Genomic DNA, 18,648 nt, shown 5'->3' on the forward strand with positions numbered 1-18,648 from the left:
AAAAGAGGTTTTATTTTTCTTCAATGAGACGGGCTGGATTTCTCGCCCAAGTGGTTTTGGGAAAACATCCGATTTGGCAAGAATGGAACCGTTCACGCTTCAAGACATGAAGGAGCTGCTAGGAATCCCACAAACTCCGAGGGCAAGGAGGGAGGGAGCTTGCGGGCTCTGAGATCATCTTGGGAGAGCAAGGAGTGAAACCGCACGTGGGTCGGACTTCTCAGGTCGCCCCTCCAGCCCTGAACCTTTTATTTGAAGGACTCCAGGTGCAATCATCCCCTTCATGGATCACTGCCTTGCCGTGGCGAAGGGGCTTGAAGAACTCAGAGAAGCTATGAACTACGCCGAGCAGGGCACACAAGATGAACAGGTCATAGTGGAGAGTTTTGACCAAACGTGATCCACCTGGAGGAGGAACCGGCAAGCCACTCCAGTATCCTTGCCAAGAAAACTCCATGGACAAAGACAACAGGCATATAAAAGTTATGACGCTGGAAGATGAGCCCCTCAGGTCGGAAGGCGTCCAACATGCTACTGGGGAAGAGCGGAGGGCAAGTACAAGTAGATCCAGAGCTGATGAAGTGGCTGGGCCAAAGCCGAAAGGACGCTCAGTTGCGGATATGCCTGGAAGCGGAAGGAAAGTCCAATGCTGTAAAGAAAAATATTGCATAGGAACCTGGAATGTAAGAACCATGAACCTGGGTAAGTTGGAGGTGGTCAAAAATGAGATGGCAAGAATAAATATTGACATCCTGGGCATCAGTGAACTAAAATGGACGGGAATGGGCGAATTCAGTTCGGATGACCATCACATCTACTACTGTGGGCAAGAAACCCGTAAAAGAAATGGAGTGGCCCTCATAGTCAACAAAAGAGTGGCGAAAGCTGTACTGGGATGCAATCTCAAAAATGATAGAATGATCTCGATATGAATCCAAGGCAGACCTTTTAACATCACAGTAATCCAAGTTTATGCACCAACTACTGGTGCTGAAGAAACTGAAATTGAACAATTCTATGAATAATAATAATAATAATAATAATAATAATAATAATAATAATAATAAATTTTATTTATATCCCGCCCTCCCCAGCCGAAGCCGGGCTCAGGGCGGCTAACAACAATAAAACAATACAAAAGTACAACAGAAACAACACTCTAAAATCATTCATTATAAAATTAATTAAATTCAAGCCACTGGCCACCATTGGGCCAGAGCTCCACGAAGATTGCCGAGGGAGGGAGTCAGGCTGTGCCCTGGCCAAAGGCCTGGCGGAACAGCTCTGTCTTGCAGGCCCTGCGGAAAGATGTCAAGTCCCGCAGGGCCCTAGTCTCTTGTGACAGAGTGTTCCACCAGGTCGGAGCCACAGCCGAAAAAGCCCTGGCTCTAGTTGAGGCCAGCCTAACTTCTCTGTGGCCTGGGACCTTCAAGATGTTTTTATTTGAAGACCGTAAGTTTCTCTGTAGACTTACAACACCTTATAGAAGTGACACCAAAGAAGGATGTTCTTCTCATTATAGGGGATTGGAATGCTAAAGTAGGGAGGCAAGAGATAAAAGGAACAACTGGCAAGTTTGGCCTTGGAGATCAAAATGAAGCAGGGCAAAGGCTAATAGAGTTCTGTCAAGAGAACAAGCTGGTCATCACAAACACGCTTTTCCAACAACACAAGAGACGACTCTACACATGGACATCGCCAGATGGGCAGCATCGAAATCAGATTGATTATATTCTCTGCAGGCAAAGATGGAGAAGCTCTATACCGTCAGCAAAAACAAGACCTGGAGCTGACTGTGGCTCAGATCATCAGCTTCTTATAGCAAAATTCAAGCTTAAACTGAAGAAAGTAGGAAAAACCACTGGGCCGGTAAGATACAATCTAAGTCAAATCCCTTATGAATACACAGTGGAAGTGAGGAACAGGTTTAAGGATTTCGATTTGGTGGACAGAGTGCCTGAAGAACTATGGATGGAGGCTCGTAACATTGTACAGGAGGCAGCAACGAAAACCATCCCAATGAAAAGGAAATGCAAGAAAGCAAAGTGGCTGTCCAACGAGGCCTTACAAATAGCGGAGGAGAGAAGGCAAGCAAAATGCGAGGGAGATAGTGAAAGATACAGGAAATTGAATGCAGATTTCCAAAGAATAGCAAGGAGAGACAAGAAGGCCTTCTTAAACGAGCAATGCAAAACAACAGAATGGGAAGAACCAGAGATCTGTTCAAGAAAATTGGAGATATGAAAGGAACATTTCGTACAAAGATTACCATAATAAAGGACAAAAGTGGTAAGGACCTAACAGAAGCAGAAGACATCAAGAAGAGGTGGCAAGAATACACAGAGAAATTATACCAGAAAGATATGGATGTCTCGTACACCCCAGGTAGTGTGGTTGCTGACCTTGAGCCAGACATCCTGGAAAGTGAAGTCAAATGGGCCTTAGAAAGCACTGCAAATAACAAGGCCAGTGGAAGTGATGGTATTCCAGCTGAACTATTTAAATTTTAAAAGATGATGCTGTTAAGGTGCTACACTCAATATGCCAGCAAATTTGGAAAACTCAGCAGTGGCCAGAAGATTGGAGAAGATCAGTCTACATCCCAATCCCAAAGAAGGGCAGTGCCAAAGAATGCTCCAACTACCGCACAATTACAAGGTTATGCTTAAAATTCTACAAGGAAGGCTCAAGCAGTATGTGGACCGAGAACTCCCAGAAGTGCAAGCTGGATTTAGAAGAGGCAGAGGAACCAGAGACCAAATTGCAAACATGCACTGGATTATGGAGAAAGCTAGAGAGTTCCAGAAAAACATCTACTTCTGCTTCATTGACTATGCAAAAGCCTTTGACTGTGTCGACCACAGCAAACTATGGCAAGTTCTTAAAGAAATGGGAGTGCCTGATCACCTCATCTGTCTCCTGAGAAATCTCTATGTGGGACAGGAAGCTACAGTTAGAACTGGATATGGAACAACTGATTGGTTCAAAATTGGAAAAGGAGTACGACAAGGCTGTATTTTGTCTCCCTGCTTATTTAATTTATATGCAGAATGCATCATGCGAAAGGCTGGGCTGGATGAATCCCAAGCTGGAATTAAGATTGCCCGAAGAAATATCAACAACCTCAGATATGCAGATGACACAACCTTGATGGCAGAAAGTGAGGAGGAATTAAAGAACCTTTTAATGAGAGTGAAAGAGGAGAGCGCAAAACATGGTCTGAAGCTCAACATCAAAAAAATGAAGATCATGGCCACTGGGCCCATCACCTCCTGGCGAATAGAAGGGGAAGAAATGGAGGCAGTGAGAGATTTTACTTTCTTGGGCTCCATGATCACTGCAGATGGTGACAGCAGCCACGAAATTAAAAGACGCCTGCTTCTTGGGAGAAGGGCAATGACAGGCCTAGACAGCATCTTGAGAAGTAGAGACGTCACCTTGCCAACAAAGGTCCGTATAGTTAAAGCCATGGTTTTCCCAGTAGTGATGTATGGAAGTGAGAGCTGGACCATCCAGAAGGCTGATTGCCGAAGAATTGATGCTTTTGAATTCTGGTGCTGGAGGAGACTCTTGAGAGTCCCATGGACTGCAAGAAGATCAAACGCATCCATTCTTAAGGAAATCAGCCCTGAGTGCTCACTGGAAGGACAAATCGTGAAGCTGAGGCTCCAAGACTTTGGCCACCTCCTGAGAAGAGAAGACTCCCTGGAGAAGACACTGATGCTGGGAAAGATGGAGGGCACAAGGAGAAGGGGACGACAGAGGACGAGATGGTTGGATAGTGTTTTCGAGGTTACCAGCATGAGTTTGACCAAAGTGCGGGAGGTAGTGGAGGACAGAGGTGCCTGGTGTGCTCTGGTCCAGGGGGTCACGAAGAGGCGGACACGACTAAACAACAACAACAGGTACAATCATTTTCAGCAATCCCAAATACTTGCAGCAGAAAACACAGGCAGAGATGTACCTCCGGTGGAAAGTGACCAGCACGTGAGCCACGAACACACAAAACACTGCCTTTTAGATTTTACAGCAGCAAAATGTGGTCACAATAGGGCAGCCCGCCAGAAAGCATAGAAGCAAATAACACAGTCTACCAGGACAGCAGAGACCTTGGAGACTGAGCAGAAGCAAACAGATGCAGGAACTTGAAGTTTAAGCCCAGCCTAGACATTTTGGCTTCATAAGCTGCTACTACCTAGGCTTGTCGTGTAATAGTCCATTCTGGCTAGATTTTATTGCCCCTTTTAAAAAATCGGGTTTAGTCCAGGTTTCCAGCTGGGATTTGCTGCAGCCACTTAGAGCATCACTGCAGGAAAGCGGGTGGTGAAGGTGGGGAGAATAAATTATTAGTATTTCTGTTTAATGCATTTTTATCTCATGTTTGCGTGGCAAGGTCCCAAACCTTCCAGGGAAGTGGAATAAAGACACATGAAACAGTATTTTTGGTTAGTGGGTGAAAAAGGCCACAACTTTATTGGTTACAGAATGTGAGTGGTATTGGCTTAGGCACTGGAAACCACACGACTATATCCCACTCCTGCCCATCTGCAGGAGTCTTGGAAGGGTTAACCACCAGTAGGGGGAGCCCTGCTGATGCACATCAACTAGGGACTCCCCCAGGGTCACCGCTAGGGGTCGTGCCATGGCCCTAGCCCCCTGTCTGGGGCTTCGGACGGAGACCACGCCCCCGGATTCCTTTAACGGAATACCTTTGGAATTTGGAATTCCCCTTCAACCAAATACTCCAATGCCTAACCGCCAAACCTTACAAAGTTGTGATGATTTGCTACGAGGTAGGCGAAGAAACCAAATGGCTGGTGCCAATTTGCCAAGTGAAAAAATCCCTACCAGGCCCCTTGGACAACCGAGGTGACCAACCGAGGTCCATAGCGAGGTCAGGAGATAATGAGCCTAACCTAAGGGAGGGAGGGAAGGAGAACTGACCAAGCAGGGAGAAAAACGTGGGCGAGTCCTTGGCCATGGGCAGTTTAAATAGCCTGCGCCATGCCCCCGGACCGTCCGAATTGGACGGGCTAAGGGTGACGTGGCCGAGGACCATTCAATGGCACAGGGGAGGGCTTGCTCCCAGCCCGCAATGACATCTCCCCGGGAACAGGACATGGCTTTCTCCCAAGTTGGGATTCAAGGCAACACAGACCATTTTTGAAACATTATACAGTGGTACCTCGGGTTAAGTTCTTAATTCATTCCAGAGGTCCGTTCTTAACCTGAAACTGTTCTTAACCTGAAGTATCACTTTAGCTAATGGGGCCTCCTGCTGCTGCCGCACTGCCAGAGCACGATTTCTGTTCTCATCCTGAAGCAAAGTTCTTAACCTGAAGCACTATTTCTGGGTTAGCGGAGTCTGTAACCTGAAGCGTATGTAACCCGAGGTACCACTGTACAAGGAGTAATAAGAGGAAATAAGTTAAAATATAATAGAACACATTTGGAACCAGCAATTAAATTTCAATTTGTCAGCCCAGCAATGAGCATCTACTGCACTTTAGTCGCCAAAGGCCTTGTCTCAAGATGAGCAGGCGCTGAGGCAGCCATCCACCCAGGACAGGATTTGGTTTGGGGCTTTAGGGTGTGGCGAGGTAGCATGACCCGAATTCCAAAGTGCCCTCTCCTTTCCCAAGAAGGTGTCTGCATCACTTCCTGGTGGGCAGCACGGCTAAGGAAAACCCCGAGCCAATTTCCATTCAGGATGGTGCCTGGAGACACCTGTCTCCAAAGATTTGCATTTGCAGATGACGAATCAGTGACTTTTCTGTGATGTCAGCGTATTTGCGAAGGGTGAGCTGCTCTTGCACTCGAGGGATATTGGCCAACTTCATCACACACTCCTAATGCCTGCAATCGGTTCTTCCGGCTCATCTTGTTGGGATAAGCAACTTTATTGCAGTGCTATATTGGCATGGCAGGGAATCCTGTGGCTGCAACTGGCTCAGCTGAGGGGGGGGGTGTGGCATTGAATGACCACGACATTCCTGCTGCTCAGGGAAGAGACCTCTCCAAACATTCACACTCCAGCTTCTGTGGCGGAAGGAAACCTAGCTGAAATGAAAACGTATTTTGCGCCTCATTAAGGCCTGGAGGGAGTGATAAAGGTTGAGATGAAGGGGACAGATTCCCACCTGCTTCTTGACATTCAGGGCCCTAGAAGCAATGGGATGGGTGAATCTGCCAAAATTGGTTACTTGTTATTTTCAGCCTTAATTTCAGTTCTCCTTATTTCCACAGCAGCTTATTTCCTTCCTTCCTTCCTTCCTTCCTTCCTTCCTTCCTTCCTTCCTTCCTTCCTTCCTTCCTTCCTTCCTTCTTCTTTCCTTCCTTCCTTCCTTCCTTCCTTCCTTCCTTCCTTCCTTCCTTCCCTCCCTCCCTCCTTCCTTCCTTCCTTGTCCTCATGAACATTTATTAGCATTTTTGTTCAGATTTCTCCTAATGTACAGATTTGTGAATACAATTTTGCCTAATATATACATTTTTTTGCAGAGCAATTTTGGTGCACGCTTCACTCTGGCATGTACATTTTGCACAAATTACTGTATTTTTCACTCTATAAGATGCACCAGACCACAAGACGCACCTAGTTTTTGGACGAGGAAAACAAAACAAAACAAAACAAAACAAAACATTTTGAATCTCAGAAGCCAGAACAGCAAGAGGAAGCAGCAATCCCTCTTGCTGTTCTGGCTTCTGGGATAGCTGCGCAGCCTGCATTCGCTCCATAAGACACACACACATTTCCCCTTACTTTTTAGGAGGGAAAAAGTGAGTCTTATAGAGCAAAAAATACGGTACTTTACTGGAGAACTGCATTGAGGGTTTCAGAGAAGTGCAGATTACACGGAGGGCTGTGTTTGGGTTCCTGCATGGTTTCAGAAAGTGCAAATTGAGTAGGTCCTCCTTTAAGTGGGAACCTGAATCGAATTTCTCACCCCACCCCAGCTGAGCATCACATCTGGCCTGGAACTGAGCTGGCAATTCTCACTATCCATTAATTGCTTAGTTCCAGAAATACAGTTCTTTGCACTGAGGAGCTTGCAATCTCCATGGTGAACTCTGAAGCGATGTGTGTGAACCTGCGTGAAGAGGCAACAGGGGGTTAATCATGAGCAACATGGCTTTGTTCCCCCCAAACACCCACCAGCTATTTCTTCCCGAGTTGTGTCTCTCACTCAGGGCCATCTTACCCATAGAGGCTAGTGGCATGGGGTGCCAGGGCACAAAGTTCTGGAGGGCGCCAGGAAAGAGGCGGAGGCTGGAAGTGACACCTCCTGGCATCAGCTCGCTGCCCCTGCCCGCCTCTGCCATGCCACGCTGAAGCAGCGCCACGCCCGGAGCCTCCATCTGCTGTGGCCAACATGGCATGGAGCAGCCAGCTGAGCCGGGAAGCGCCACATCCAGCCTCACCTCTTCCCCACCAGAGGAGCCACCCTCCAGCCACTGCCCCCGTCCTCCAGCCCCGCCGGCAGCGCCATCCTCCCTAAAAAACTCTGGGAAATGGGGGAGGCGCTGGGGGGAGCTTTGCACCACGACGCCAGATATGCTTAAGACAGCCCTGCTCTCTCTGTTTACTCTCGAGATTTTGGCACCTCTCCACGGGGTCTGTCTGCCTGCCTGGCGTGTAACCCAACCTCCTTTGTGCTCCCTGGGTTCTGAGGATGCCTCGGCGTGTTAGAAGTCACTGCCCTGGACCGCTTTTAATCCTCGATCTCTGAATGGGGGCAGAAAGAGCCAGCATCTTTCGTGTGCACAAGAAAGCTCCTGAGACTTTCAGAGCAGGAATTGATGGGGGGGAGGATTTTTAATGCACCCCATGAACCTGCAGCGCATTTCCAGTGTGGGACACAATGTTCTTTGGGGAGGTGGCAGAGGGGTGGTCGAAGGACAAGTGGAGATTCCTGGTTCCTCGGTATTCTCAGCAGCGAGATGGCCGGGATTCAGTTTCAAATGTTATTTGCTGTGGACGGCCAAGCATTGCTTGGTTTCCTAGGCAGGCTCTTGTTTTCCTTCGGTTGCAAAGGGAGCGACCCACAGAATGCACACAGTGGCTGGCCGGCTTTGGCCATTCCTGTCGGGGTATTTTTAATATGTGGGCATCCTTAGCACCCAACCACACTTGAGAAATGGGGATGGGGTAGAAATTTGTTTTGGTTTGGCACTTGTAGGCAAGTAGACCTAATTTTGCAGGGTGTGTGAACCAAAGCACAGAGATCCTTCAAGATTCACACTTCTCTGAATTTTGCAATGCAATTCGCCAGCCAAGTATTGCATACAAGAATGCAAATGTCAGGGTGAAGCATGCATAGAAAGGTATATATAAGAGAGGGTAACATCCAAAAATGTGTTATATTTGAGATTTTCAAAATAAATAAATAAATACATATGTCCGTATTGGACAAAACAGCACGTAAATGTGTACATTAGGAGAAAATTGCACTAAAATGTTGCTGAATTTTCATGTGGACTTTAAAAAAAAAAGATTTGCAAAATGATGTGGAAATTTGGAGAACTGAAGAGTGGAAAAACTGGAATCTCAAGCAAAACTGATGCAGCTATCTTTCCCCGTGCTTACTTCTCCTGTCCTGGATTAGTTCTCCAAAAATTCCAGGGCAGTTCTGCATCCTTGTGTAGAAGGAGTGCGGGAGATTTGCATTTGTATGTATTTGTGGCTTCTTGATTCCTGTGGGAGGCAGTTCCACAGTTTGCACTGTGCAGAGAAAGCCTCCTCTTTCTATCTGCAAGGTTATGATGGCCCAGCATAAATTATTACTAGACCAGGCTACAAATACATTGTCCTGTTCAGCAGCTCCAAGAAAAATGTGGCCAGCCTGACCGGATTCTTCTCCTTCCCTTCTGCAGATCTCTGCCTTCACTGCCATGCTGGTTCAAGCAGTCCAGAATGCCGAAAGAACGGATCCCACAGCTGGCCGAACTGCCGGGGTCGAGGTGGCCCATGAGCCCCTCCTCATAGAGACCTACACAGGGCTGATGTCTTTCCTCGGAAACCGAAACAAGCTGGGTTATTCCCTCGCTCGGGGGAGTTTTGGCTTCTGAAAGTCCGGCGAATTGGGGGCTTTCCTTTTGTGGTGAATGTGTTGTGCTTATTCCCCTTGCATCTTGAAATGTTGCTAAAGAGGGTGGGGGTTGCTAATGAAAGGGCTGTGAGATGCAACACCCCCACCTGGCCTTATAATGTAGGAAACTGTGTGCTGAGTCCAACCATGTAGCTCATCGTGGGCATCACCTCAGGCTGGAAGCAGCTCTCCAAAGTTGCAGACTTTTCCCAGGATTACCCTGGGGATTGGACCAGGGACCTTCTGGATGCAAAGCAGCTGCTCTGAGCTACCGTCCTGGAATGGCAAAACCTCCTTTTGCAGGGTTCAGGGCCACACAGGATTTAACCACAGGGTCTGGAAAGATCTCCCCTGTTGAAAGGAGCCTCTAGAAGCCTGACAGCTGCCTGCAAGACAATGGCCCATCTAGTCCAGCATCCTGTTCTCACAGGGGCCAGTCAGATGCCTGGGGAAAACCCACAAGCAGGAGCTGAGCACAAGAGCAACGCTCTCCCCTCCTGTGGTTTCCAGCAACGGGCGTTCAGAAGCATCGCTGCCTCCAGCTATTGAGGCAAAGTATAGTCATTGCGGCTAACAGCTCCACTAGTGTTCATAGAATTGCAGAATTGGAAGGGTTCTTCTAGGTCAGCCCGCTTCAGTGCAGGAATGTGGTATCTGAGGAACATCTGAACATGATCCTCCTTGTTTTTTTCCATTGCAAGCTTCTCTCCTGATAACTCAGGTGTTTCAAGACCTCAGCTGGATTGCTTTAGCTGAGATTCCTGCATAGATGGCACTCGGGGTCCTTTCCAACTCTATGATTCTATGAGCATTAAGAGAATCCTCCAGAAAAATAATCTCTCAAAGGACCTCTTGATGGCATTTTACCATTGTACTGTGGAGAGCGTATTAACTTATAGTCTTTGTATGTGGTTTGGGAGCTGCACGGTCAGGGAAAAAACAATGTTGTCCAGGGTTGTAAAGACTGTGGAGAGAATAATTGGGTGCCCTCTTCCCACCTTGGATCAAATCTATGCTTCCAGGTGCCATAAGAAAGCTGCAGAGATAGCGCAGGATCGATCTCTTTCAACTTCTGCCTTCTGGAAGAAGGTACAGGGTTATAAAGACTAGGATCAGCCGCCTGAGAAACAGTTTTTACCCAAATGTGATTTTGGTTTTAAACGCAGTATAAGGTAGTCCCTATGGGAGTATATTGTATTTAATTATGGGGTATCAGAGTTTGTAGGGGGCTAACCAGGCTGGGATAGCAGCCTTGTTGGTTTCTGAATGTCTGATGTAGATTTTCAATTTCGTTGTTCTGCACGGGACAATAAAGATTATTGTATCGTATTAAGCTCACTGTATTTAAAATGCAGTGACAAGAATAAAGAAAATCCGTGGCACATTTCGGTGAATCTGGCCCTGTTGCCAAAGCAACACCACCCTCGCCTAGTCCCAGGTTTCCACCTCTACAACCTAGGGATTAGGCAAGCCTACCCAGCAAAGCTGTTGTACGAGGCAACGTGGAGTCCTTAGAATACTCTGCGGCTGCAGTCCTAAGCCACTGAATTCCATGGGGCACAATGTGAATTGCATAGGACTGTGCCCTAGGCTGCAATATAAGTGCTATTATTTCAGTGAGAGTGGCTGAACAACTGTTGTTGTAAACCATAGAAGGAAAGAGTTGCTCAAGTCCTTGCTTGTGGGTTTCCCATAATGGGCATCTTGTCAGTGAAGTTCTACTCAGTATTGATCCAGAGTAGATCCCAATGTATAGTTGGCAGCGTAACAACTTGAACATGTTGCAGGATTCCCAACAAATAGACCAGAGGCCATTGTATTTCATCCAGCTGAGCTTTACTGCTTTGTTGTTTAGTTGTTTAGTCATGTCCGACTCTTTGTGACCCCCTGGACCAGAGCACGCCAGGTACTCCTGTCTTCCACTGCCTCCCGCAGTTTGGTCAAACTCATGCTGGTAGCTTCGAGAACACTGTCCAACCATCTCGTCCTCTGTCGTCCCCTTCTCCTTGTGCCCTCCATCTTTCCCAACATCAGGGTCTTTTCCAGGGAGTCTTCTCATGAGGTGGCCAAAGTATTGGAGCCTCAGCTTCAGGATCTGTCCTTCCAGTGAGCACCCAGGGCTGATTTCCTTCAGAATGGAGAGGTTGGATCTTCTTGCAGTCCATGGGATTCTCAAAAGTCTCCTCCAGCACCAGAATTCAAAAGCATCAATTCTTCGGCGATCAGCCTTCTTTATGGTCCAGCTCTCACTTCCGTACATCACTACTGGGAAAACCATAGCTTTTACTATACGGACCTTTGTTGACACCTTTGTTGGCTTTACTGCTACTGAAGACAAATGAACATGATGGTCACAAATCCATTACATTCAGGATTGGCCCTGTCCATAAGAAATCCAGTTGCAGCAGGCTTAACGTAAACTTACAATAACTTGTAATAAGACTAAACCTTAACACTATAGCATACTATGTATAGAACACCACACCAGAAATAAAAGAGATAGAAAGAGAAACCCAGGCTCCTTCTGGCCTCACTGTTATAGCCAGCATGACCTTGACAGAAAGAGAGAAGAGAACCAATTTAAGCCAAGTGTACTCATCTTCTCTGAAGGAATAACCCAAACAACATGAACCTTCTGCTTGTTTCTTTCACGCATAGGAGCTTCCAGAACCCTCTTGAATTGAGTAGAATAGGAAAGATCTCTACACATCAGGGCAATACTTTCGGCACTAGGAAATGCAAACTGGCACATTGGGTCGGCCACTGTGAGAACAGGATGCTGGACTAGGGGATAAGAGAGGTCATCTGGAAGACAGGTCACACCCACCTGTCCAGGTGATGGAATCGGCTTCGCAGTTGGGTCAGAGAAAGCTAAAGGCGCCTGGGGAATTGGGGATGGGTGCAGGATGGATGGGGTCCCCAACAAAGTACCATCTGGTCCCCATCCTAAGAATGAGACACACACACACTTCCTATAGCAAATGACAGGTCATGACAGCCTAATCTAGGTGACCCTGGTGCCTCAATCTGTACCCCAACCCTGGACCAGAAGTTATTTTCTTCTTATCATTTTATTTCAGTTACGTTTGTGTTATCTAGATTATTAGCTGGTCATTAGAAGAACAACTGTTTAGAGATTGCTGCTTGAGTTTGATTTTCCTCGTCCCTCTTTGTCTCTTTTCCTTTGTGTACTATGTTTTTCTTTTTTCTATTGTACGTCCGTGGGAAGAGACTGCCTTGTTTTCATAGTCTGTAAGCTGCTCTGGGAGCCTTTATTTGCTGAGGAGCGGTGCAAAAATGGTCCCAATAAAGACATAAATATTCTGTGTTACCGTATTAAGAGTGGGTTGAATTATTTAGAATTTTGGGTCAGGGGAAGCATCCATGCCTTTGTTTGAGGGAAGGGCAAAGCAAGGAAACAGTAAAAGGAATCATTAGGTGTTTAAATAAAATGTGAAAACCTTGATAAACTATTGATGTAGGGGGTGGGGAGTTAAGTAATCAATTCACAGATGGGTGGAAACTACATTCAGTTCACATTTAAAGTTAAATCTTCCTAATTTGTACTTTTGAAAACAATTTGAGAACTGAAACACAGCAATCCTTTGGAAGCTGCACTGCTCCAAATATTGGACTGTGGTTCTCCAGCCAAGAAACCTAATGTGATGAAGTCAGCCATCCCTCGTATCCATACAGGGCTTTTTCAAAAATAAAGATGGCAGCTACAAAAGGCCATAGAATCTTAGAACTGGAAGAGACCCCAAGACTCATCTAGTCCAACCCCATTCAGTGCAGGAATTGCAACTAAGTAAGAACTTTTTAGGACGCGGGTGGCGCTGTGGGTAAAAGCCTCAGCGCCTAGGGCTTGCCGATCAAAAGGTCGGCGGTTCGAATCCCCGCGGCGGGGTGCGCTCCCGTTGTTCCGTCCCAGCGCCTGCCAACCTAGCAGTTCAAAAGCACCCCCGGATGCAAGTAGATAAATAGGGACCGCTTACTAGCGGGAAGGTAAACAGTGTTTCCGTGTGCGGCTCTGGCTCGCCAGATGCAGCTTTGTCACGCTAGCCACGTGACCCGGAAGTGTCTCCGGACAGCGCTGGCCCCGGCCTCTTGAGTGAGATGGGCGCACAACCCCAGAGTCTGTCAAGACTGGCCCGTACGGGCAGGGGTACCTTTACCTTTTACCTTTAAGAACTTTTTAAAAGAAAGCCTGAGGCAGGTGCCACCCACTGGGGGTGTGGGGCAGGAACCCTGGCAGTGCCCACAGATACTGATGCCAACCCTGCAAGGTTGGCAGCTCAGAGGTCTGAGACAGACTAGGAGAAATGCAAGTGTCTGTTGCTGGCTTTTGGAGGACGGGTGCTATTTGGGGACTTGAGCTTTTCCAGCTGCTTGACCTTTGAGAACACAAGAAGAAGAAGAGGAAGGGGAGGAGGAGGAGGAGGAGGAGGAGGAGGAGGAGGAGGAGGAGGAGGAGGAAGAAGAAGAAGAAGAAGAAGAAGAAGAAGAAGAAGAAGAAGAAGAAGAAGAAGAAGAAGAATTTATTATTTATACCCCGCTCATCTGGCTGGGCTTCCCCAGCCACTCTAGGCAGCTTCTAGCAAAATATTAAAATACAGTAATGCATCAAACATTAAAAGCTTCCCTAAACAGGGCTGCCTTCAGATGTCTTCTAAAAGTCTGGTACTTGTTTTTCTCTTTGACATCTGGTGGGAGGGCGTTCCACAGGGTGCGTGCCACCACCAAGAAGGCCCTCTGCCTGGTTCCCTGCAACTTGGCTTCTCACAATGAGGGAACCGCCGGAAGGCCCTCGGAACTGGACCTCAGTGTCCAGGCAGAACGATGGGGGTGGAGACGCTCCTTCAGCAGGATCAGGCTCATGGTCCATCTAGTCCAGCCTCCTGTTCCCACAGTGGCCACCAGATCCCCCTCGAAAACAGGACCTGAATGAGTCAACTCTCCCCCTGCCTCTAATGTGCCAGAAAATACTTATCTTAATTTCTTCCGAGTGTAAAGAGCATGTACCCAGCTGTTATGGCTAGTAGCCATGGAATAGCACTCTCCTCCATGAATTTGTCAAGCCGACATTTAAAGCTATCTCCTTTGGTAGTCATCACTGCCTCCTGTGGCAGGGAGTTCCATAGTTTAACAATGTGCCGCATGATGGAGTTCTTCCTGGTTTCTGTTCTGACTCTCCCACCATTCAGCCTTCATTGGAGGTTTTAGTATTAGGAGGGATAGAAAAAGCCCCTTCCGAGCTCGAGAGGGTGGGGGTTGCGGGCCACCCTCTCCCACACACGCGGGGGCTGGTTTTAGCCCCCGTGAGAATAGGGAATCCCTGGGCATGTCTGTGACCCGGCCCGCCAATCAGCGGGCAGGTAAGGCGTGGCCTAGCCCATTTAAGGCCGGCACGCCCGGGGACCGCCCTCTTTGCCCCGTTCCAGCTGGCCGGTTTTCCCATCCCACCCACCCTTTAGGCTTAGCTAGCTTTGACCTTGCTATGGACGCCGGTTGGTCGCCGCAAGGGGCCTGGTAGGAATTTTTCCAACTTGGCGCACTTCCAGCCTTTTGGTTTTTTCGCCTACCTCGTAGCAAACGTCACAACTTCTTCGGTATTGGCGGTTAGGCATTGGCAGGGGTAATTGTTATGCAAATGAAGGGGGAAGGAAGCGCCATCACCTTCCCCCAATGAAAAGGGTAGTCCAGTAGAGGACTCCGGGGGGCGTTGCCTTGTCCGAAACCTAGGGAAGTGAGGGCCTCCGGCACGCCCCCGAGCGGTGACACCCGTGGGATCCTAGTTGGCGTACATCAACAGGACTCCCACGGCTTGTGGATAACCCTTCCTGGTCCCCATGCCGGGTAGTCGATAGGAACCAATGCCTAAGGCCAGTACCTTCCAATTCCTGTAATCAATAAAGTTGTGGCCTTTTTATGCCCATTAACCTTAAATAATGTGTCCTGTGTCTTCATTTCACATGGGGGGGAGAGGTCTCGCCACGCAACAAACATTTGTCTACCAACTTTATCCAGGATTTAACAGCGTCCCAGAGTTTAACTGCTGCATTTGCAAAAAGTGGGGTAGTACCCAGGTGCCAAACATGCACAGCTTTCTATTGCACACTTCTTACATGGAAGCTTCCTAGCAGTTGGGGGAAAGCAGGAAAGACTTACTTGATGCAACCGTGTACAGATACCTGCATATTTTAAGAGGCCTGTTGCAATGGCGCAATTTTTATGTGAGTGCACGAAAAGGCACACCCTCTGCCCCGCTCCCTTGCCTGCAACTTAGCTCGCTCCACCGGCAGCAATCCTGCAGGGAGATGAGGGCAAGCCCACGCCACGTTCCTGCAAAGGACCACAATGTGCAGCAGGATGGAGCCATTCTGGGGCAGCCGCCTTAGCCCTGCAGCGCCAGGAAATGGGACGCGAGCGCAGGGGCCGGCGCAGGATTCAAGCTGGCAAGGGTTGCGCAACATTGCCGCAATTGGGGTCCACCCCTCTTCTCCGCACCTGCTGTGCCGCCTCCACGGTGAAGACAGCCGGCCCTACCCTCGAGGAAAAAAGACAGGGCCACTCCCTTCCCTCTTCAGCTTACAGGAATTGCCTCCGCCTGAATCACCGTTGGCACGAGGTGGGCACTGTATCCTTGGCAATGGGGCCTGGGCGGTGCCAGCTGTTACAGCTGCAGGGTTCGGCCTGGCTCTGACGATATGTCAGGATGAGGCGAGGGCCTGAGACGCGCTTCCCCAAAGCATTTCTCCGTGAAACCCCATGTGGGTCCCTTTGTGGGCCTTTTTGCCAGGTGCCCACAGGCTGGAGAGCAGAGGAATTCAAATAACTCTCCGTGTTTTGTTTTCCCTTCTCACCCACATTTCCCCAGCTGCCAGCAAGCTGGTACTTAGTTGCCTTGAGCCTCATGGGTCACCAGGGCTGGATTTAGGTTTCCTGAAGCCCTAAGCTCTTGAAGGTAATGGGGCCCTTTATATGTCCAGCTGTCCTTTGTCAACAGCAAATTGTCACTGTTTTTGTGTGTGTTGAATATACGCTATGTGGTAATTTATGGACCTCATAGGTATCTAAAGCCATTTGCACATGTGGCCATGAGACCAGTCCATGCAGAATGTTTAGTCGTTTAGTCGTGTCCAACTCTTCGTGACCCCCTGGACCAGAGCACGCCAGGCACTCCTGTCTTCCACTGCCTCCTGCAGTTTGGTCAGACTCATGCTGGTAGCTTCGAGAACACTGTCCCACCATCTCGTCCTCCGTCGTCCCCTTCTCCTTGTGCCCTCCATCTTCCCCAACATCAGGGTCTTTTCCAGGGAGTCTTCTCTTCTCATGAGGTGGCCAAAGTATTGGAGCCTCAGCTTCAGGATCCGTCCTTCCAGTGAGCATTCAGGGCTGATTTCCTTCAGAATGGATAGGTTTGATCTTGTTGCAGTCCATGGGACTCCTCCAGCACCATAATTCAAAAGCATCAATTCTTTGGCGATCAATCTTCTTTATGGTCCAGCTCTCATGCAGAATGTAGGCACCCTATTATATAGAAAGGAGCAAACCAGTGATATTTTAGGGAGGAGGCTAGCAGGCAGGGCCCATGACTCACATCATTGGAGCCTACACAACACAAAACACTGTTGCTGTATGAAGGTTTTATTTTATTTCTTGTTTTATCTTATATTTTGGAAATGTACATCCAGGTTTTTTTCCTTTATATTTTTTGGGGGTCCCCAAGAGAGTGGGGCCCTCAGCTATAGCTTGTTTAGCTTATACGTAAATCCAGCACTGTGGGGCACAAATCGTGGCTCTGGTAACCAGAGAGCTCAGTGCACAATTATTATTATTATTATTATTATTATTATTATTATTATTATTATACAAACACATCTAGTCCTGCAGGAATGAGGAAGTTGGTCCTGCAAAATTCCATCTTCTGTGCAAAGGAATAGAATATGAAAACATAAGAAGAGCTGTTTGGATCAATCAATCTAGCATAGCTTGCAAATATCCTGTTTTAATCAGGACATCCCGGAGTACAGAATCCAGTCCTGGGAGACCGGAAGACGCACCCTTCCTGATGTCCAGGTTTTGGGGACAAAAATATTGGGAGGTACGATCTGGTCCAACATCCTGTTGTCCCAGTGGCCAAACCAGACGTCTGCGAGAAACTATGAATTTCTATCCTTTGGAATTTGCAATCTTCTGAAATTTCCGAAGCAATTCAACAACCAAATAAAAAGTCCATGTTGGGTTCTGTTTTGTTATTGGTATGAAAATTGGGAAATTTGTGGAAGGGAATATTGGCCGATCTTAGAAAAATGTTTTAAGAATGAGTATTGATGTATAAGTATTGATATTTAAGTTTGGATAAGGCAAAATTGGTTTTTAAAATGAACTAAATTAAATGAAAATAAGGTTAGCAAAAATAAATTGAGGAAATGGATTAAAGAGAAAAGGTAAAATAATAATATGTTAAAATAAATTATTAAGTTAAGGTTGAGAAATAAGTAATAAGGATTTGCTGAGCTAACAATTTAAATTGGAATACAAGGAGGGGAGGTGTGAGGAGGTCAGAGAAATAAGGTAAAAGAAAATAAGTAATGGAAATTTTATGTGTTTTTATTTTTGTATGTTGGTTATTTATTGTTTATTTTTGTTTTTGTTTTATCATTGAAAATGCTAATAAACATTTATTTAAAAAAAAGTCCATGTTGGGAAAACAGTGCATAAAAAAACAAACATAAGGAAGAGCTTTTGGATCAGGGCCAATGGCTCATCTAGTCCCTCATCCTGTTCTCACAGGAACCTACAAGCAGGATTCGAACACAAGAGCGACTCTCCCCTCCTGTGGTTTCCGGTAACTGATATTCAGAAGCATTTCTGCCTTTGACTGCGGAGGCCGAGCAGAGCCATCCTGGCTAGGAGCCATCAATTTCCATCTCCTCCTCCATGAATTTTCCTCATCTTCTTTTAAGCCACCTAGGTGCATCCTGCAGGTGTGAGTTTCCTGTCATCCAAGCTGGGGGTCGTCACCACCCCACTTTGAGCTTCCCAGTGGAAGAAAGGATAGGAAGGTAACGAAGGAACAGAGGATAACCCTCAGGCACAGTGCTTTAGTGCAACGGCTCCTGTTCGGTTCCTGCCAGAGCAAAAATGTTTGAGGTGAATTTGGAGATCCAAGTAATGTTTGAGGAAGCAAGGAGGGTTTCCGTAAGGAAATCCCCTTAGGTATTTCCACACATCCTTCACCTCTTCTGCCAAAAGAATTTTTTCTTTAAGAAATCAGATTATAAAAAAATTAAAGAATTGTGGTGTAGTGGTTAGAGTATCGGACTAGGACCTGGGTTCGAATCTCGGCCATAATACTCACTGGGTGGCCTTGACTGAGAGGCCAGTCACTGCCTCTCAGACTAACCTACCTCACATGGTTGTTGTATGACTTAAATGAGGTGTTGGGGGGGACCATGTACACCTCCTAGAGGAAAAGGTGGGATCGAAATTGATCAGTCAATATACAAGATGGAATACAAAATTGATAAATTGATTCCTGCATTGCCTGTGGTTGGAC

General features: G+C 47.3%; 1 protein-coding gene across 1 annotated transcript in view; it reads left to right on the forward strand.

Moving 5' to 3' along the window:
- Window positions 1-10,137, forward strand: part of TPRG1 (tumor protein p63 regulated 1) — a 52,886-nt gene extending 42,749 nt beyond the window's left edge. The window contains exon 6 of the mRNA XM_053390859.1: window positions 8,872-10,137. Within this exon, the coding sequence (XP_053246834.1) occupies window positions 8,872-9,066 (195 nt within the window). The 3' untranslated portion in view covers window positions 9,067-10,137. The remainder of the gene's footprint in view (window positions 1-8,871) is intronic.
- Window positions 10,138-18,648: the final 8,511 nt, after the last annotated feature.

This window comes from Podarcis raffonei, chromosome 5 (assembly GCF_027172205.1).
Source record: "Podarcis raffonei isolate rPodRaf1 chromosome 5, rPodRaf1.pri, whole genome shotgun sequence".
NCBI lineage: Eukaryota > Metazoa > Chordata > Lepidosauria > Squamata > Lacertidae > Podarcis > Podarcis raffonei.